The sequence below is a fragment of the Sminthopsis crassicaudata genome, chromosome 2 (assembly GCF_048593235.1).
Source record: "Sminthopsis crassicaudata isolate SCR6 chromosome 2, ASM4859323v1, whole genome shotgun sequence".
Lineage (NCBI taxonomy): Eukaryota > Metazoa > Chordata > Mammalia > Dasyuromorphia > Dasyuridae > Sminthopsis > Sminthopsis crassicaudata.
In genome coordinates, this window is record NC_133618.1 from 355,613,922 (window position 1) to 355,636,951 (window position 23,030).

General features: G+C 35.5%; 1 protein-coding gene across 1 annotated transcript in view; it reads left to right on the plus strand.

The window, feature by feature from the left end:
• Positions 1-23,030, plus strand: part of SPOCK1 (SPARC (osteonectin), cwcv and kazal like domains proteoglycan 1) — an 809,688-nt gene that overhangs the window by 747,402 nt on the left and 39,256 nt on the right. Inside the window, exon 8 of the mRNA XM_074290862.1 lies at positions 19,395-19,616. Coding sequence (XP_074146963.1) covers positions 19,395-19,616 — 222 coding nt within the window. The remainder of the gene's footprint in view (positions 1-19,394; positions 19,617-23,030) is intronic.

Below are 23,030 nucleotides of genomic sequence, written 5' to 3' on the forward strand. Positions count from 1 at the left end.
CCTTATTACTGCTTTAGCTGCATCCCACAGATTTTGGTATGATGTCTCATAATTGTCATTATCTTTGGTGAAATTATTAATTGTTTCTATAATTTGCTCTTTCACCCAGTCATTCTTTAAGATGAGATTATTCACTTTCCAATTACTTTTTGGTCTATATACCCCTAACTTCTTACTGGATGTAGCTCTTATTGCATTGTGATCTGAGAAGAAGGCATTTATTATTTCTGCCTTCCTACATTTAATTTTGAGATCTTTATGTCCTAATATATGGTCTATTTTTGTATAGGATCCATGAACTGCTGAGAAGAAAGTATATTTCTTTCTATCACCATTCAGTTTTCTCCAAAGGTCTATCATACCTAGTTTTTCTAATGTTCTATTTAGTTTTTTAATTTCTTTCTTATTTGTTTTGTGGTTTGATTTGTCTAAATCTGAGAGTTCAAGGTTGAGGTCTTCCACTATTATAGTTTGACTGTCTATTTCTTCTTGCAACCTTCTTAACTTTTCTTTTAGAAAATTAGATGCTATACCACTTGGTCCATATATGTTTAGTATCGATATGGCTTCATTATTTATGCTACCTTTTAGCAGGATATAGTTTCCTTCCTTATCTCTTTTAACTAGATCAACTTCTGCTTTTGCTTGATCTGAGATAAGGATAGCTACCCCTGCTTTTTTGGCTTTACCTGAAGCATCATAGATTCTGCTCCAACCTTTTACCTTTACTCTGTATGTATCTCCCTGCTTTAAGTGTGTTTTCTGTAAACAACATATTGTAGGGTTCTGATTTTTGATCCAGTCTGCTATCTGTCTCCATTTGATGGGAGCGTTCATCCCATTCACATTTGAAGTTAAAATTACTAAATCTGTATTTCCTGCCATCATATTATCCCCAGATTATGCTTTTTCCCTTGACCCCCCTGAACCCCTTCCCCAATATTTAATTTATAGACCCCCCTTGTGACGCACAACCCTCCCTTTTTTTTTTAGTATCCCTCCCCCCTCCCTCCACCTCCCTTCCCTTATTCTCCTTTTCCTTTTCCCTTTTCCTCTCCCCCCTTTTAATGAGGTGATAGAGAATTCTCTTAAAAACAAATATGACAATTATTTACTCTTTGAGCCTCTTCTGATGAGAGTAAGATTTACACAATGATTCTCCCCCTCTCTAAATTCCCTCAGATATGGTGTATTTACTATGACCCTTCCTGGGATGTAGTTTCCCCCTTTTTATCACTCCCTTCCCTTTTTCTGATACTACCCCTTCCCTTTACTACACCCCCTCTTTTTTTCTTTTATATCAGTAAAATCAAATTATCCATGTGTACTTTCTATATACCCACAACAGAGATATTGTTCTCAAGGATTCTGTGCACCTTTTTCTGTTTCTCTTCAGTCTTGTGGATGTAGATCAAATTTTTTGTTTAAGTCTGGTTTTTTTATTAGAAACATATGGAATTCCTCTATTTCATTGAATGACCATCTTCTTCCATGGAAAAAGATGCTAAACTTAGCTGGGTAGTTTATTCTTGGTTGCAATCCTTGATCTTTTGCCTTTCGGAATATCAGGTTCCAGGCACTTCTATCTTTTAATGTGGAGGCAGCTAGATGTTGTGTGACCCTTATTGTGGCACCTTGGTATTTAAATTGTTTTTTTCTAGCTGCTTGCAGGATTTTCTCCTTTGTGTGGTAATTCTGCAACTTAGCCACAATATTCCGTGGTGTTCTTTTTTTAGGGTCTATTTCAGAAGGAGTTCGATGAATTCTTTCCACATCTACTTTCCCCTCTGTTTCTATTATCTCTGGACAGTTCTCTTTGATAATTTCCTGTAAAATAGAATCTAGGCTCTTCTTTTAGTCATAGTTTTCGGGAAGTCCAATGATCTGCAGATTATCTCTCCTAGGTGTATTTTCCAGGTCCATAGATATTCCTAGTAAGTATTTGATGTTGTTCTCCAGCTTCTCATTTTTTTTTTTTTTGTTTTGGTTGACTGATTCTTGGGTTCTCAATGAATCATTCATTTCTATTTGTTCCATCCTGAATTTTAAGGAGTTATTTTTTTCATTCACAGTTTTTAGTTCTTTTTGTAAATGACCAATTTCATTTTTAAATGAGTTATTTTGCTCTATTGAATTTTTTTTCCATTTCCCTAATTTTTTTTTTTGAGAATTATTGTCTTTTTCCAATTCAGAAATCCTATTTTCTTGAGACGTTTTTATCTTCTCCAATTCAAAAATCCTACTTTCCCGTGATTTTTTTACCTTTTCTAATTCACAAATTTTGTTTCCCTGCATCTCCTGTGAATTCTTTATTTTTTCCAACTTTAATTGCAGAACGTTGTTATTCTCTATCATAGCTTCTCTTTCCTTTCCCCATTTTTCTTCAAACTCTCTTAACTTTTTAATAGTCTCTTCAAGGAGAGAGTTATGTGATGGGGGGCACGAATCACTCCCCTTTAGGTTGTTATCTGCTGATTCTCTGCTGTTAACTTCCTCAGGGTTTGATACCTGCTCTTTCTCTGTGTAAAAGGAATCTATGGTTTTTTTAGGCTTTTTGTTGTTAGGATTCCTAGGTGAGAACTCAGGTTGTCTGGACAGTGACAAGGTGAGAATTCTGGTTGTCTGGACAATTTTTTTCATACTTAAAAAATCTTTTGGGGTCTGTCCCTGGTTTAGGAAATTATGTACTTATATCTTTACCAGCTTCCTCCCAGACCGGATGGATGCAGCGGCCCCTGCGCCTGAGCTAAGAGAGAGCTCTGGGAGGAGTTCCCCACCCCCTCCCTGGAAGTGCCTCAGAGGTTACCAGCACTGCTGTGCCCTGAGCGTGCTGTGTTTTAGCGGCTTCCCTGAGATTGAGACTGAACAGTAAAGGCGACTCAAAGCCTAGCCTATGCGTCCCGGTGGGGAGTGGATGTCTGCAGCAGGTGACTTGAAAAGCCCCTGCGCTCAAACTGGGAAGTGTCTGCCAGAAACCGCAGTCCCTAGTTCAAAGGTTCCGCTTCTCTGGGACTTCTGTTCCACAGCCTCCAGCCAGCTGAGCCAAGCACTATGAGTTACCACCCCGCCCACTCTTCAATCTCTTTACTACCCCGAGGTGAAAGCCTGGATTGCCTATGTCGGCCACACCCCCAGTGCCGAGATCTGTTGAGTCACCCCTGGGATCCGGGAAGATCCAATCTAGTTTTAAATTTTAAAGTGGCTTATATTTCTCCTCTGAACTGCTGTTTTATAAGCAGAGAAGAGCTAACAGCCTGTGCCATATTCTTTTATGTCAGTGGATTCTGTGATCCCAGAGCCCTCCCCAGCACAACCGGCACAGTGTGCCACTACCCCACCGTCTGTGCTGGCCTCTCTTCTTCCTCCCCTGGGAGCTGACCTTTCCTGTTGAAACTCCAGATTCTCTTTAGCTGGTAAGTCGTGCTTCCAGTCCTTGTGGATTCTCTCAGTCCAACGCTATTTCTGAGGCTGATTAAATCTAGTTGGTTGTGAGGGAAGAAAGGAGCTTACATAGTGGCGTGTATCTTCTCCGCCATCTTGGCTCCGCCCCCTGAATACAGAAATACAGTTCTTAAGAGTTCTTTTTGCTTTTTTATGCTTCTCTTGAGTCCTATATTTGGAAGTCAAACTTTTTGTTTAGCTCTGTTTTTTTCATCACAAATAAATGGAATTCACCTATTTCATTGAATGAAATCTTCTTCCCTGGAACAAAAATAACTCATTTTGGATGGGTAATTTATCCTTCGCTGCATACCAAATTCTTTTGCCTTTTGGAATATCAGATTCCAGACCCTTAGATCCTTTAATGTGAATGCTGTTAGATGCTGAGTTATCTTTATGGTGGCTCCTCAGTATTCAGATTGTTTTCTTCTGGTTGCTTGTAGTATTTTTTCCTTGGGGTTTTGATTTGGGGATCTCTTTCAGTGGGAAATTGATGAATTCTTTAAATGTCTATTTTGCTTTATGTTTCTATAACATCTGGACAGTTCTCTTTGATGATTTTCTGAAAAATAGTGTTTAGGCTCCTTTTTTCATCATGGTTTTCAAGGAGTCCAATAATCCTTAGATTATCTCTCCTAGATCTATTTTCCAGGTCTATTGTTTTCCCATGTAGGTATTTAACATTTTCCCCCTATTTTTTTCTTTTTTTGGGTTTTGTTTGACTGATTCTTGATGTCTTCTTGAGTCATTCATTTCCGTTGATTTTTAATGAATTATTTTCTTTACTTACTTTTTTTTGTCCAATTGAGTTTTTAAATGAATTGTTTTGTTCTATGGGATGTTTTTCCTTTTCACCAATTTTTTAAAAATAATTTTTTCCCATTCATAAATTCTGTTTTGCTTGGAATTGTTTACCTTTTCCAATTAACAAATTATGTTTTCCTGGGAGTTGTTTATCTTTTCCAATTCACAACTTCTGTTTTTCAGGGAGTTGATTTCTTTATCTGCTCTGTTTTTTAATGACTTATCCTGACTTTCTTGCAAAGCTTTCTTTTCCTTTCCCCATTTTTTTTCCTAGCTCTCTTTTAGGATCCTTTTAAATTTCTTTTATGAGAGCCTTATGTGATGGGAACCATATCATATCCACCTTTGAATCTAGAGACAAACTGTTTTTAGTCTTCTCAGGGTTTAAAGTCTGCTCTCTTTTTGTATGGAAGCTATCAATAAAGTACACTTTATCTTTTTGCTCATTTTGAAAAAAACAAAAACAAAAACCTATGGTCTGCTTATTGGGGGCAGTGAGGTATTTTCAAGCTGCCTCTAAAAATAACAGGAAGTGTCAGTGAAGGGGCAGTGGGATAGCACTCACTGGCTGTGCTGGGACCTGAAATCAGATCCTGAAATCAGCAGCAATGGAAAAGCAGCTACTAGGGCTTTGCTGGGACTAACAACTGGGGCTGTGCTTGGGATCACACTGAATCATTCTGGGTGTTGGGTGGGTATGGCCAGGTCCCTATAAACTGTATTGTTTTGGGGTTATAGTCTATATCCCCTGTGTTTATAGGTTCTCTGGTTTACTTCCAGGGCTAAGTAGCCTACACTGTGGTAAAGTTTTCCCCACAGATTTTCTACCAGTAGAGACCACACCCCGGGCCCCCCCTCAAGTCTGCTCAGTTGTGAGCTGTTTCCTGAGTTCTCACTGTCTGCCTGATGTTTGTGACTGGCCTACTCCTGTTCTTTCCCTGCTTGGGAGCAAAACAGACCTTTTCTGGTGAATTTTGAGAATATCTTCTGTTGGTAATGTGTTGTACTCCCAATATTCATGAGTTTTGACAGTCAAACACTATTTCTGAGCCTGAATATCATTAAAATAGATTGAGTGAAAAGAAGAGTTTAGGAAGATGCATGTGTCTACTCTGCCATCTTGGTTCCTCCCCTAGCATCAGCATCATTTTTAAAAAAAAATAGCTCTCATTTCATTAGACAAGTATTCATGAACTCTTTCTATGTGATAGTAAACATTATAGAGGAAAAAAGGCAAAATCATATTTCTTTTGCATAAAACACTTTTGATAATTCCTCATATTAACAGAGATCTTTACCTATTTTTCCATTTAACATTTAAGTCAGACATAACTGAAATGTGGGACAGTCAGGTGGTACAAAAAATTGCACCCTGCCTTTGGAATCAGTAAAACTCATCTTCATGAATTCAACTCTGGCCTCAAGACACTTTTTCTAATTATTTTGATATCAGAGAATGTGATTTATCTGGAGCAGGTGGATTGAATTCATCAAGAGTGGTTTGCTAAATCATGTCTTAATATCTTGTAAGTTTTCTTGGTTTTCAGTGCTTGTCCTGTTTGGAATTTTTGTTTGGTTCTAGCACAATTTATTCTCTTTTTCAGGGGCAAAAAGCAAGATAAGAATTAAATGTTTCTTTCTGTACTCTGTAATCATTTCCCATCATCCCATCCTCCATCAGCAACGGTCCTGTCCCTCCTCTTACTTTTTTTTTCCCCACAAAATATCTAGGAAAATAAATCAACCACTTTTTGTCAGGTTTTGTCACCCATAGCTGCTTGTTCTGAGTTTTCATACTAATATTATTTTTATAGCGGAGTTATGCTCTTATTCTCTGCTATTTTATAAGTATATGATTATGTAATATATTATTATTATCTTCTATTGTTTTCCCTTGGTTCCATATCATGTTTTTAACATTTAAAAATCTAGATTGCATGTTGAATTTTCTGGTCACCCATGTCATTTTCTTCTAATAAGTCACATTTTCAAATCTATTGAAACTGTTTTTCTTTGATTCTTCAGTATATCATTTTTGAGTGTTCTCAAAATGAAGAGTACTGTCAGATGATGTTTTTCTTTCCTTTCCTCCACCACAAATTCTAGAAGGGAGTACTCATTTCTCCACAGGGTTCCTATCATTTCTACCATAGCAAGTAGTTCTTCTTTATTAGAGGGAATCAGAACCAGTATTGAATTTTCCCTTCTTGAATTTTCCATTGTCAGCTGATCTGAGCATTCTGCCCAGCAATCTGAAACTTTCCCCAAAGGGCTATAAAACTGTGCAATACTATTCCCATCAATACTACTAATAGCTATATATCCCAAAGAGATTATTGAAAAGAGGAAAAGACAAAATGTTTATAGCAACTCTTTTTTGGGGGTGACAAAGAGTTGGAAATTGAAGGGATGGACATCAATTGGCGAATGATGAACAAATTCTGGCATATAAGTGTAATAGAATACTATTGTAATTTGAGAAATGATGAGCAGGAAAAACATAGAAATATTTACTTGAAATTATGCTGAGTGAAGTGAGCAGAACTAAGAGAACACTGTATACAATAATAACAAAATAGGGTGATGCTCAACTTAGCTCTACTCAGCAATACATTGATCCAAGACAATCCCAAAAGACTCATGATGAAAAATGCTATCTACATTCAAAGAAAGAACTATGAAGTCTAAATACAGATTGAAATATACTGTTTTCACTCTTGTTTGTTTTTTCCTTATTCTTGGTTTTTGCTTTTTGTTCTGATCCATCTTTCATAATATGATTAATGTGAAAATATGTTTAATATTATTGTACATGTGGAACCTATATTAGATTGCTTGTTGTCTTGGGGAAAGGGAAAAGAAGAGGCAGAGGGAGAAAAATTATTTGGAAAAAAATCTTACAGTAAATAAATACTGAAAACTATCTTAACATGTAATTGGAAAAATACTATTAAATGGGAAAAAAGAACAAAAACAAATGAGTAAAAGTAAAAAAGGAAGGCTAAGGTGCCAGAAAATGTATTAAGGATAGAAACCAAACTTAACTCTGATCTAGTTTAGATCATTTCTAACCTACTCTCCTAAATTAAACAGTTTTATTGTCTTCTTAAAGATATTGCATTCTATTAAAAAAACTCAACCTTTGAGGAGTTTAGTCAAGAAACAATTCAATAATTGCAGCAGTTGTAACATTTTTATGATAATTATATATACATTATAATAATTATATATAAACATAATGAAAATAATAAAATAATTATTTTAATCCCAAATTGTATCTTTATATCTTTAATCTTTCCAGATTCCTATAAATGTTTCTTTAAATTGTCATGAAGAAGGATATTTCTGAGGTCATGGGTGTTAACTATCATTTTTTTTTGGCTATCTCTCTTTTATTTAGAAATGTTTGAATAACAGATTAATATTAAATAAAATTGTTTCTGGAAGTTTGGTTCTTAAAAAAATTAACTGGAAAATGTTCTACAAAGTAAATATAATATAACACATAAACATTAATTTGTAGTTTTCTAAAGCAATATGCAGACCAGAGAGATCCATTTATATTGGAGTTTGACACTAGTGGTCTTCATTATAATACTAAGTCACAGTGGAGTCTTAAAAAGTCAGGAAGATTTAAATACTATCTCTGACGCTTACTAGTTATGTGAAAATATGCGGGCATTCCACTGAAGTTTTCTGAGCCTCAAGCAACTTTCTAAGACTAAGTTATAGGCAATTTGTTATCTATCCCTAGAGACTGGGAGAAAATCTCACACTAATGAAAGCTTTAATTAATCATAAGTCATTGGCATTTAGTTTATACAAGGGATCAAAATGTTGTGAGCTGATTTTTTTTGTTTGTTTGGTTTGGGTTTTTGAGACCTTGTCTCACTATCTCACCTAGGCCAGAACTGACCAGAACAAAAGTTCAGTGATTTCTTGCAGAACTAATCACAATATGGAGTGATTGGCATGGAAACTTTAACCTGTTCTGTTTTCCAATCATAAATTAGGTATCAATTCTTGTAGCAGTCTGGTGGCCCTTTTGCCAGATTCTTTCTGTCTTATTTTAATGCACGCCATTTAAAAATCTTAACCTCAAGGATTGCATCAGTCTCCTTAGTATGTTTTATGCCTTCAATACCACCATGGGAGAAATGCCCCAACACTGGTTTAAGAATATTTTGCTTAGAATGTTTGTGGCAGCCCTCTTTGTGGTGGCCAGAAACTGGAAACTAAGTGGATGCCCATCAATTTGAAGAATGGCTGAATAAATTGTGGTATATAAATATTATAGAATATTATTGTTCTGTAAGAAATGACCAACAGGATGATTTCAGAAAGGCCTGGAGAGAAATGAACTGATGCTGAGTGAAATGAGGAGGACCAGGAGATCGTTGTATACTTCAACAACAATACTATATGATGATCAATTCTGATGGATGTGGCCATCTTCAATAATGAGATGAACCAAATCAGTTCCAACAGAGGAGTAATGAACTGAACCAGCTACACCCAGTGAAAGAACTTTGGGAGATGACTATGAACCACTACATAGAATTCTCAGTCCCTCTATATTTGTCCGCCTGCATTTTTAATTTTCTTTACAGGCGAAGATGGCGGAGAAGAAACACACGACTCTGTAAAGGTACTCACTCCCTCACAACAAATTGGATAAATCAGCCTCAGAATAAGCCCAGGACTGATAGATACCACAAGGACTGGAAGCAAGACTTACCAACTGAAGAGAATCTGGAGTTTCAACAAAAAAGGTCAGTCCCCAGGGGAGGAAGAAGAGAGGCCAGCACAGACGGCTGGGTGCTAGCATAATCTGCCGATCGCGCTGGGAAGGGCTCTGAGATCAGAGAAGCCACTGAGATAAAGGAATCTGGCACAGACTATTAGCTCTTCTCTGCTAATTATCTAACAGTTCAGAGGAGAAAGCTAAAATATATTAAAAAGTCAGATTTTCGCCGATCCTGGAGGTGACTCAGCAGATCTCGGCACCAGGGGGTGTGGCCTCAGCTACTACCTGAGAATAGTTAAGAGATTGACAAGTGGGCAGAAACGGCCCAAAGATACACACTGCCTAGTTTAGCTGGAGGGAGTGGAACTCAGCTCCAGGAAGTCCCAGAGAAGCGGAACCTTTGAACTAGGGACCGTGGTTTCTGGCAGACACTTCCAGTTTGACCACAGGGGCTTTTCATGTCACCTGCTGCAGACATCCACGCCCCACCAGGAATGATAGGCTGGGCTATGTGCTGCCTTTACTGTTCAGCACCCTCGGGGCACAGCGGTGCTAATCACCTCTGAGGCACTTCCAGGGAGGGGGTGGGGAACTCTCTCCCAGAGCTCTATCTTAGCTCAGGTGCAGGAGCCGCTGCATCCATCCGGTCTGGGAGGAAGCTGGTAAAGAAGTAAATAAATAATTTCCTACCCCAGGGACAGACCCCAAAAGATTTTTTAAATATGAACAAAAAAGCCAGAAAAACTATAGATTCCTTCTACACAGAGAAAGAGCGGGTATCCAACCCCGAGGAAGTTAACAGCAGAGAGTCAGCAGATAACAACCTAAAGGGGAATGATTCCTGCCCCCCATCACATAACTCTCTCCTAGAAGAGATTCTTAAAAAATTGAGGGAGTTTGAAGAAAAATGGGGAAAGGAAAGGGAAGCTATGATAGAGAATAACAACGTCCTGAAATTGGAGTTGGAAAAAATAAAGAATTCACAGGAGATGCAGGGAAACAAAATTTATGAATTAGAAAAGGTTAAAAAAACACAGGAAAGTAGGATTTCTGAATTGGAAAAGATAAAAAAGTCTCAAGAAAATAGAATTTCTGAATTGGAAAAAAAAAATAATTCTCAAAAAAATTAGGGAAATGGAAAAAAATTCAATAGAGCAAAATAATTCATTTAAAAACGAAATTGGGAATTTACAAAAAGAACTAAAAACTGTGAAAGAAGAAAATAACTCCTTGAAAGTCAGGATGGAACAAATAGAAATGAATGACTCACAGAGAACCCAAGAATCAGTCAAACAAAACAAAAAAAATGAGAAGCAGGAGAACAACGTCAAATACTTACTGGGAAAATCTATAGACATGGAAAATAGATGTAGGAGAGATAATCTGAAGATCATAGGACTTCCAGAAAACTATGACCAAAAAAAGAGCCTAGATTCTATTTTACAGGAAATTATCAAAGAGAACTGTCCAGATATAATAGAAACAGAAGGGAAAGTAGATGTGGAAAGAATTCATCGAACTCCTTCTGAAATAGACCCTGAAAAAAGAACACCACGGAATATTGTGGCTAAGCTGCAGAATCACCACACAAAGGAGAAAATCCTGCAAGCAGCTAAGAAAAAACAATTTAAATACCAAGGTGCCACAATAAGGGTCACCCAAGATCTGGCTGCCTCCACATTAAAAGATAGAAGGGCCTGGAACCTGATATTCCGTAAGGCAAAAGATCAAGGACTGCAACCAAGAATGAACTACCCAGCTAAGTTTAGCATCTTTTTCCATGGAAGAAGATGGTCATTCAATGAAACAGAGGAATTCTATATGTTTCTAAGAAAAAAACCAGACTTAAACAAAAAATTTGATCTACATCCACAAGACTGAAGAGAAACAGAAAAAGGTACACAGAACCATGGAAAACTGTAACTCTGTTGTGGGTATACAAAAAGTACTCAAGGATAATTTGATTTTACTGATATAAAAGAAAAAAAGTGGGGGTGTAGTAAAGGGAAGGAGGTCGTTTCAGAAAAAGGGGAAGGAATGATGAAAAAAGGAAAACTACATCCCAGGAAGAGGCATAGAAAATACAGCATATCTGAGGGAACTTAGTGAGGGGGAGAATCATTGTGTGAATCTTACTCTCATCAGGAGAGGCTCAAAGAGTAAATAATTAACATATTTGTTTTTCAGAGAATTTTCTCTCACCTCATTAAAAAGGGGGAGAGGAAAAGGGAAAAGGAAAAGGAGAATAAGTGAAGGGACTTGGAGGGAGGGGGGAGGGATACTAAAAAAAAAAAGGGAGGGTTGCACGTCACAAGGGGGGTCTGTAAATTAACTATCGGGGAGGGGGATCAGGGGGGTCAAGGGAAAAAGCATAATCTGGGGATAATATGATGGCAGGAAATACAGAATTAGTAATTTTAACTGTAAATGTAAATGGGATGAACGATCCCATCAAACGGAGACGGATAGCAGATTGGATCAAAAATCAGAAACCTACAATATGTTGTTTACAGAAAACACACTTAAAGCAGGGAGATACATACAGAGTAAAGGTAAAAGGTTGGAACAGAGCCTATTATGCTTCAGGTAAAGCCAAAAAAGTAGGGGTAGCTATCCTTATCTCAGATCAAGCGAAAGCAGAAGTAGATCTCCTTAAAAAAGATAAGGAAGGAAACTCTATCCTGCTGAAAGGTAGCATAAATAATGAAGCCATATCAATACTAAACATATATGCACCAAGTGGTATAGCATCTAACTTTCTAAAGAAAAAGTTAAGAGAATTACAAGAAGAAATAGACAGTAAAACTATAATAGTGAGAGATCTCAACCTTGCACTCTCAGATTTAGACAAATCAAACCACAAAACAAATAAGAAAGAAATTAAAAAACTAAATAGAACATTAGAAAAACTAGGTATGATAGACCTTTGGAGAAAATTGAATGGTGATAGAAAGAAATATACTTTCTTCTCAGTAGTTCATGGCTCCTATACAAAAATAGACCATATATTAGGACATAAAGATCTCAAAATTAAATGTAGGAAGGCAGAAATAATAAATGCCTTCTTCTTAGATCACAATGCAATAAAAGCTACATTCAGTAAGAAGTTAGGGGTAAATAGACCAAAAAGTAATTGGAAACTGAATAATCTCATCTTAAAGAATGACTGGGTGAAAGAGCAAATTATAGAAACAATTAACAATTTCACCCAAGATAATGACAATGATGAGACATCATACCAAAATCTTTGGGATGCAGCTAAAGCAGTAATAAGGGGAAATTTTATATCTTTAGAGGCTTATTTGAAGAAAATAGAGAAAGACAAGATTAACGAATTGGGCTTACAACATAAAAGGTTAGAAAAAGACCAAATTATAAACCCCCAACCAAAAATTAAACCTGAAATACAAAAATTAAAAGGAGAAATCAATAATATTGAACGTAAAAAACATTGAATTAATAAATAAAACCAAGAGTTGGTTTTACGAAAAAGCCAATAAAATAGATAAACCTTTGGTAAATTTGATCAAAAAAAAAGAAAGAGGAAAATCAAATTGATAGTCTTACAAATGAAAAGGGGGATCTTTCCACCAATGAAGAGGAAATTAGAGAAATAATAAGGAGTTACTTTGCCCAAATTTATGCCAATAAATTTGATAACTTAAGTGAAATGGATGACTTCCTCCAAAAATATAGGCTCCCTAGATTAACAGAGGAGGAGATAAATTGCTTAAATAATCCCATTTCAGAAAAAGAAATAGAACAAGTTATTAATCAACTCCCCAGGAAAAAATCCCCAGGGCCAGATGGATTCACATGTGAATTCTACCAAACATTTAAAGAACAATTAGCCCCAATGCTATATAAACTATTTGAAAAAATAGGGGATGAAGGAGTCCTACCAAACTCCTTTTATGACACAGACATGGTACTGATACCTAAACCAGGTAGATCGAAAACTGAGAAAGAAAATTATAGACCAATCTCCTTAATGAATATGGATGCTAAAATCTTAAATAAGTTATTAGCAAAAAGACTTCAGGAAATCATCTCCAGGATAATACACTATGATCAAGTAGGATTTATTCCAGGAATGCAGGGCTGGTTTAATATTAGGAAAACTATTAATATAATTGACATTATTAATAATCAAATTAATAAGAACCATATGATCATCTCAATAGATGAAGAAAAAGCATTTGACAAAATCCAACATCAATTCCTACTAAAAACTCTTGAGAGTATAGGAATAAATGGACTATTCTTTAGAATAATCAGGAGCATATATTTAAGACCTTCAGTAAGCATAATATGCAATAGAAATAAAAAGTTATCAAACTGTGCATACCTTTGACCCAGCAGTTCTACTACTGGGCTTATATCCCAAAGAAATACTAAAGAGTTGAAAGAGACATATATGTGCCATAATGTTTGTGGCAGCTCTTTTTGTAGTAGCTAGAAATTGGAAGATGAATGGATGTCCATCAGTTGGAGAATGGTTGGGTAAATTATGGTATATGAAGGTTATGGAATATTATAGCTCTGTAAGAAATGACCAGCAGGAGGAATACAGAGAGGCCTGGAGAGACCTAAATCAACTGATGCTGAGTGAAATGAGCATAACCAGAAGATCACTGTACACTTCAACAACAATACTGTATGAGGTTGTATTCTGATGGAAGTGGAAATCTTCAACATAAAGAAAAACCAACTCACTTCCAGTTGATCAATGATGGACAGAGGTAGCTACACCCAGAGAAGAAACACTGGGAAGTGAATGTAAATTGTTAGCACTAATATCTGTCTGCCCAGTTTACATGTACCTTCGGAATCTAAACTTTATTGTGCAACAAGAAAATGATATTCACACACATGTATTGTATCTAGACTATATTGTAACACATGTAAAATGTATGGGATTGCCTGTCTTCGGGGGGAGGGAATAGAAGGAGGGGGTGATAATTTGGAAAAATGAATACAAGGGATAATATTATAAATATATATATATAATAAAAATTATTAATTAAAAAATTTCCTTTACAGGCTAATTGTACACTATTTCAAAGTATGATTCTTTTTTATAGCAAAACATTTGTTTGGACATGTATACATATATTGTATTTAATTTATACTTTAACATATATTCATGAACCTGCCATCTGGGCTGGGGGGAAGAAGGAAAAAATTCGAATAAAAGGTTTGGCAATTGTCAATGATGTAAAATTACCCATGCATATATCTGGAAAATAAAAACTATTAAAATTAATAAATAAATAACTAATTTTTAAAAAAATTATACATTTTTATTGACACAACAAAATCATGGGTAATTTTTACACCATTGTTCCTTGCATTCACTTCTGTTACAACTTTTCCCGTCTCTCCCTCCACCCCCTCCCCTAGATGGCAGGTAGTCATATACATGTAAAACATGTTAAAGTATTTCCTAGATATGTGTGCAGACCCGTACAGTTCTCTTGTTGCACAAGAAAAATTGGATTCAGAACGTAAAAATAACAGTTTACATTCATTTCCCTGTGTTCCTTTTCTGGATGTAGCTGATTCTGTTCATCATTGATCAATTGGAATTGGATTAGCTTTTCTCTATGTTGAAGATATCCACTTCCATCAGAATACATCCTCATACAGTATCATTGTTGAAGTGTATAATGATCTTCTGGTTCTGCTCGTTTCACTTACCATCAGTTGATATAAGTCTCTCCAAACCTCTCTGTATTCCTCTTGCTGGTCATTTCTTACAGAACAATAATATTCCATAACATTCATATACCATAATTTACCCAACCATTCTCCAACTGATGGACATCCATTCATCTTCCAGCTTCTAGCCACTATGAAAAGGGCTACCACGAACATTTTGGCACATACAGGTCCCTTTCCCTTCTTTAGTATTTCCTTGGGATATAAGCCCAGTAGAAGTATAGCTGGGTTAAAGGGTATGCACATTTTGATAACTTTTTAGGCATAATTCAAGATTGCTCTCCAGAATGGTTGGATTCTTTCACAACTCCACCAACAATGCATCAGTGTCCCAGTTTTCCCACAGCCCCTCCAACATTCATCATTATTTGTTCCTGTCATCTTAGCCAATCTGACAGGTGTGTAGTGGTATCTCAGAGTTGTCTTAATTTGCATTTCTCTGATCAATAGTGATTTAGAACACTCTTTCATATGAGTGGAAATAGTTTTGACTTCATCATCTGAAAATTGTCTGTTCATATCCTTTGACCATTTATCAATTGGAGAATGGCTTGATTTCTTATAAATTAAAGTCAATTCTCTGTATATTTTGGAAATGAGATTTTTATCAGAACCTTTAACTGTAAAAATGTTTTCCCAATTTGTTACTTCCCTTCTAATCTTGTTTGCATTAGTTTTGTTTGTACAGAAACTTTTTAATTTGGTGTAATCAAAATGTTCTATTTTGTGATCAATAATGGTCTCTAGTTTTCCCTTGGACACAAACTCCTTCCTCCTCCATAAGTCTGAGAGGTAAACCATCCCATGTTCCTCCAATTTATTTATGATTTTGTTCTTTATGCCTAAATCTTGGACCCATTTTGATCTAATCTTAGTATGTGGTGTTAAATTGGGTCCATGCCTAGTTTCTGCCATACTAATTTCCAGTTTTCCCAGCAGTTTTTGTCAAATAATGAATTCTTATCACAAAAGTTGTGATCTTTGGGTTTGTCAAACTCTAGATTGCTATTTTTATTCACTATCTTGCCCTGTGAACCTAACCTATGCCACTGATCAACTAGTCTGTTTCTTAGCCAATACCAAATGGTTTTGGTGACTGTTGCTTTATAATACAGTTCTAGATCAGGTACAGCTAGTCCACCTTCACTTAATTTTTTTTCATTACTTCCCTTGAAATGCTCGACCTTTTGTTGTTCCATATGAATTCTGGTGTTGTTTTTTCTAGGGTATTAAAATAGTTTCTTGGAAGTCTGATTAGTATAGCACTAAATAAATAGATTAGTTTAGGGAGTATTGTCATCTTAATTATATTCGCTCGGCCTATCCAAGAGCACTGAATGTCTTTCCAATTATTTAAATCTGACTTTATTTTTGTGGCAAGTGTTGTGTAATTTTGCTCATATAATTCCTGACTCTCCATTTTTGAATGGAATTTCTCTTTGTATCTCTTGCTGTTGGATTGTGTTGGTAATGTATAAAAATGCTGAGGATTTATGTGGATTTATTTTGTATCCTGCCACTTTGCTAAAATTCTTAATTATTTCTAATAGCTTTTTAGCAGAGTCTTTGGGGTTCTCTAAGTATACCATCATGTCGTCTGCAAAAAGTGATAATTTGATTTCCTCATTTCCTGCTCTAATTCCTTGAATCTCTTTCTTGGCTCGTATTGCTGAGGCTAGCATTTCTAATACTATATTGAATAGTAATGGTTATAGTGGGCAACCTTGTTTCACTCCTGATCTTACAGGGAAAGGTTCTAGTTTATCGCCGTTACATATGATGTTTACTAAAGGTTTTAAATATATGCTCCTTATTATTTTAAGGAATAGTCCATTTATTCCTATACTCTCAAGCGTTTTTAGTAGGAATGGATGTTGGATTTTATCAAATGCTTTTTCTGCATCTATTGAGATGATCATATGGTTTTTATTAATTTGATTATTAATATGGTCAATTATACTAATAGTTTTCCTAATATTAAACCAGCCCTGCATTCCTGGTATAAATCCCACTTGGTCATAGTGTATTATCCTGGGGATGATTTTCTGAAGTCTATTTGCTAATATCTTATTTAAGATTTTAGCATCAATATTTATTAAGGAAATTGGTCTATAGTTTTCTTTCTCAGTTTTCAATCTACCTGGTTTAGGTATCAGTACCATTTCTGTGTCATAGAAGGAATTTGGTAGGACTCCTTCAATCCCTATTTTTTCAAATAGCTTACAAAGCACTGGAGTTAGTTGTTCTTTAAATGTTTGGTAGAATTCACATGTAAATCCCTCTGGCCTAGGGACTTTTTCTTAGGAAGTTGGTTAATAGCTTGTTCTATTTCTTTTTCTGAGATGGAACTATTTAGACTACTTACTTCTTCCTCTTTTAATATGGGCAAGCTATATTTTTGAAGGTATTCTTCTATTTCATTTAAGTTATCAAATTTATTGGCATAAAGTTGAGCAAAGTAGCTCCTAATTATTTTTCTAATTTCCTCTTCATTAGTGGTGAGTTCACCCTTTTCATTTTCAAGACTATCAATTTGCTTTTTCTCTTTCCTTTTTTTAATCAGGTTTACTAAGGGTTTGTCTATTTTGTTGGTTTTTTCATAGAACCAACTCTTAGTTTTATTAATTAATTCAATATTTTTTTTTTACTTTCAATTTTATTAATCTCACCTTTTATTTTTTGAATTTCAAGTTTTGTGTTTGTCTGGGGGGTTTTAATTTGTTCTAGCAATTTTAGTTGTAAGCCCAATTCGTTGGCCCTCTCTTTCTCTATGTGATGACTGTACTGAGTCTGCACTCTGAGGCTCTGAGAATGCAGTGAGTCATTCCAGGTGGGGGTTGTGTGTGGCGGGTTCCAAGGGACTCTAGCTTTCCGGGGTTTTAATCCTCACCTCCAGTGTTTACACCCTCTCTGCTGCTTCTGGCTTGCTGCCAAGATGGAACATCCACACTGGGGTAAAAGCCTTTTCCCAGCACAGGCAGACCCTCGGGTCTGAGTTTGTGGAAACTGCCTGTCATTGCTCTGGCTTGCCTGCCCTCAGTCTGTACCCAGTCTGTTCGACCCTCCCCCGAGCAAACATAGACCTTCTCTGGCGAATTTCAAGGATGTCATCTCTTGGTGATTATTTGTGGGTTTCTTTTCTTGTCAAGCATTAACTCTGAGGCTTGTCATGAAGTAAGTTCTGAGAGTAAATGCAGAGCTCAAGCAGCTGTCTGCCTTCACGCTACCATCTTGGCCAGAAGTCCTAACTAAATATTTTTTAAAAAGAATATTTTGCTTTAAGTTGAAGATGGTTAAAAGATAGTTTTATGTGATTTGATTTGGTTCTTAAATAAAAAATTAAGGAGATGAGTGAAAGAAAATCAATTACCTTCTCTAGGGTTTAGTTTCCCACTTTGTAAAATGAGTGAATTGGATTATAAGACCAAGAAGGTCTTTTCCAGCTCTGACATTCCATATTTACTTAAAATTTATTAGGGGAGCTCATTATTAGTAGGATTGTCCTTTTGTAGAATGAACATTTGCAAACTCTTTTAATTTTATTTACTTTTAATTTCCTTCCCAAATATTATAATTTATCTCTTGTGTAAAATCAGGCTTTTCATTCATCATACATTGTCCCATCTTGTCTAGGTATATTTCTTTCTTAGGTGAGTTTCAGATCAATATTTCCTGAAGCTATGTAGTTCTTAGACAAATAATCAAACTTCCCACTGATAAGTTCCTTCTCACTTCAAAATATTGGATCATGAGGAATTTTCATTCCATCATAAAACTGTCTTTAATGACCTTTAACAAATGCATTTGTACTCCCCTACAGAACTGGTGCCCCACTTTAAGCAAACTCAGTATATGAATATCTAGATTTTATACAAGAGATCAATCATGATGATAGTAAGAAGCAGCTTCCCTTTATAAAAGCATTCATTGTGAAATTCTCACAGTGGGCCTGCCTGGTGCATCTGAAATATTTTGACTTATAAAAGTGACTTATGGCTAATACATACATTGTGATAGACTTAGAATGTCTACCTATAAAGTACCCTAGAGATCATTTTTACATTTAAAAACAAAGCAATAAAATTTTGGTGTAAAGAGGTTGAAACTTTGCTCAGGGTTACATAGATAGTAGTATAGTATAGAGAATTTCTCAGACTTTTGAAACAACTAATTTTCCCATTTTACTTCATTTATTTAAAAATAAAGTTGAATATAAGCTGCTTGAGGATGGTGATCATTTGTTTTGTCTCTTCATATTGTCAGCACTTACAGCACAATACCTTGAATTTACTAAGTTGAAAGTATTGCAGCAATGTAAGGGACACTGACTCCAGACATGAGCTCAAAATCTTACCTATGTTTACTTCTTGTGTGTCTTGGAGGACCTTACATGAAGCAGTTTCACTAAGTGATCTCTGAAATACCTTCTAGCTCTAGCTATATAATCCTATGACCTTGTGCCCAAGGAGGAATGGCCAGATCACCTGGTTATCTGGTTATAAGTAGGTACTTTGTCACAAGACAGTGGGAAAAGAGGAGAAAAATGAGTGTGAAGGCAGGAGGAGAAGTAGTCAGCATTATGATAGTCTTTATAGACACTTGAATCTTAGGCAAACAGGGACTTTGTGAGTTCAGGAAACTGCAGATATTTTCAAGGGCCAGAATTTTTTCTCTCTTCTAGGGTTTGACACCAGCATTCTGCCCATCTGCAAGGACTCCCTGGGCTGGATGTTCAACAAACTGGACATGAACTATGATCTCTTGCTTGATCATTCAGAGATCAATGCCATTTACCTTACCAAATATGAACCATGCATCAAACTCCTCTTCAACTCTTGTGACTCCTTCAAAGATGGAAAACTCTCAAATAATGAATGGTGCTATTGCTTTCAGAAGCCAGAAGGTAAGAAATGGGTCAGAGTCCAGATAATTAGACTAATGCCTAATTTAGTCACAGAGGCCACAATGGATATAATAAAACTTCATGGAGGGACTCCAGCCAATTTTCTTGATGTTGGGGGTGGTGCTACAGTTGATCAAGTTACACAAGCATTTAAACTTGTAACTTATGATAAAAAAGGTACAGGCTATTCTAGTTTGGAGGAATCATGCAATGTGATGTTATAGCACAAGGTATAGTCATGGCAGTAAAGGATTTGGAAATTAAAATACCTATTGTGGTACAGTTACAAGGTACACGAGTTGATGATGTCAAAGCATTGATAGCAGATAGTGGACTTAAAATTCTTGCTTGTGATGACTTGGATGAAGCTGCTAAGATGGTGGTAAAGCTCTAACTGTCAGGAGTGGGATTGGAAGGAAAATAAATCTTAATATATCTCAGGCAAGAAACTAGAGAACAGTGTGATATTGAGTAAAAATATAGAACTTATTCCTTCTTCCTAGAATGTTGTTGATTTCCAAATTCATTTCTATTTTAGGGATAGTATACTGAGGGAAAACAAACAAACTTATAATTATAAAGCAACTGCTTCAGTCTCTGATCTGTTCCTAAATAACTGTGTGACTTAGGACAAGTCATTCAAGCTGTGAGTCCCTATTTATTCATCTGTATAGAGGATAGCAATCACTTTTATACCCAAATTACAGCATTATCTTTAGAGTAAATAACATATGGAGCAGAATCTACTATGCTTCAGGTGAAGTAAAAAAAGAGGGATAGCCATCCTCATCTCAGATCAAGCAAAAGCAAAAACTGATCTAATTAAAAGAGATATGGAAGATATCTTGCTAAAGGGTAACATAGATAATGAAGCAATTTCAATATTAAACATATATGTACCAAGTGGTGTAGCATCTAAATTCTTAAAAGAGAAATTAAGAGAGCTGCAAGAAAAAATAGACAGCAAAACTATAATAGTGGGAGACCTCAACCTTGCACTCTCAGAATTAGATAAATTAAATCACAAAATAAATAAGAAAGAAGTCAAAGAGGTAAATAGAATATTAGAAAAATTAGATATGATAGATCTTTGAAGAAAATTAATGGAGGCAGAAAGGAGTATACTTTCTTCTCAGCAGTTCATAGAGTAAATAACATGAGATGCCAAGATTCTTTAAAAATACTATATAAATGTAAAATGTTATCATCTTCCTATTTGGATATAAGACATATGACACTAATCCAAAAACAGGTTTGAATTTGTGGAACTTAAAAACTGAAAGATTTGAATAGGTAATGAGGAAACCAAATTATCATTCTTTGCAGATGATATGATGGTATACTTAGAGAACTCCAGAGAATCTACTAAAAACTATTATAAATAATCCACAACTTTAGCAAAGCTGCAAGATATAAAATAAATCCATGTAAATCATCAGCATTTTTATACATCACTAACAAAATCCAACAGTAAGCAATACAAAGAGAAATTCCATTTAAGATAACTGTTGATAGGATAAAATACTTGGGAGTCTATCTGCCAAGGAAAAATCAGGAATTATATGAGTAAAACTACAAAACATTTTCCCCACAGATAAAGTCAAGTCAAATCAGTTGGAAAAAATATCAAGTGTTCATGGGTAGTCCAAGATAATATATAAAAATGAAATTGCTACCTAAACTAATCTACTTATTTAGTGCTATACCAAACAAACTTCCAAGAAACTATTTTACTGACTTAGAAAAAATAACAAAATTCATAAAAAATCAAATGAAGGTAGCTTAGCTGTACCAGATCTAAAACTATATTATAAAGCAATGGCCACCAAAACTTTTGGTATTGGCTAAGAAATAGACTAGTTTATCAGTGGAATAGATTATGTTCACAGGACAAAATAATGAATAACTATAGCAATCTAATTTTTGACAAACCCAAAGATCCCAGATTTTGGCATAAGAATTCACTATTTGACAAAAACTGCTGGGAAAATTGGAAACTAGTATGGCAAAAATTAGGCACTGACTCACACTTAACACCATACACCAAGATAAGGTCAAAATCATGATCTAGGCATAAAGAATTAGATTATAAATAAATTAGAAGAACACAGTATAGCTTACCTTTCAGACCTGTGGAAGAGGAAGGAATGGCTTATGATCAAAGAAGAACTAGAGATGATTATTGATCACAAAATAGAAAATTTTGGTTATATTTTGTTATAAAGTTTTTGTACAAACAAAACTAATGCAGACAAGATTAGAAGGGAACCAATCAACTGGGAAAACATTTTTACAATCAAGGGCTCTGATAAAGGCCTCATTTCCAAAATATATAGAGAATTGACCCAAATTTATAAGAAATCAAGCCATTCTCCAATTGATAAATGGTCAAAGGATATGAACAGTTAATTCTCAGATGAAGAAATTGAAACTTTTTTCTAAAGATGCTCCAAGTCATTATTAATCAGAGAAATGCAAATTAATTCAACTCTGAGATACCACTACACCTGTCAGATTGGCTAAGATGACAGGAAAAGATAATGATGAATATTGGAAGGCATATGGGAAAACTGGGACACTGAGACATTGTTGTGGAATTGTGAAGGGATACAAGCATTCTGGAGAACTATTTGGAACCATGCTCAGAAAGTTGTTGAACTGTACATACCCTTTGATCCAGCAGTGTTACTACTGGCCTTATATCCCAAAGAGATCTTAAAGAAGGGAAAGGGACCCATATGTGCAAAAATGTTTGTGGCAGCCTTCTTTGTAGTGGCAAGAAACTGGAAATTGAATGGATGCACATCAATTGGACAATGGGTGGGTAAATTGTGGTATATGAATGTTATAGAATAGTATTGTTCTGTAAGAAATGACCAGCAGGATGATTTCAGAAAGGCCTGGAGAGATCTACATGAACTAATGCTAAGCAAAATGAGTAGAACCAGGAGATCATTAAACACTTCAACAACAATACTATATGATGATTAATTCTAATGGACATGGCTTTCTTCAACAATGAGATGATTCAAAGCAGTACTAATTGCTTAGTAATGAAGAGAATCAGCTAACCCAGAGAGAAAATTATGGGAAATTAGTGTGGACCACAACATAGAATTTCCATTCTTTCTGTTATTTTTTATTGCATTTTTGTTTTCCTTCTCAGAGTTTTTTATCTTCTTTCTAGATCTGATCTTTCTTGAGCAGCAAGATACCTATATAAATATGTATACATATATTGTGTTTAACATATACTTTAACATATTTAATATGTATTGGAATACCTACCATCTAGGGGAGAAGGTGGGGGAAAGGAAGGGAAAAGTTGGAACAGAAGATTTTGCAAGGGTCACTTTGCAAGGAAAAACTACCCATGCATATGTTTTGTAAATAATAAATAAATAAATAGATAAG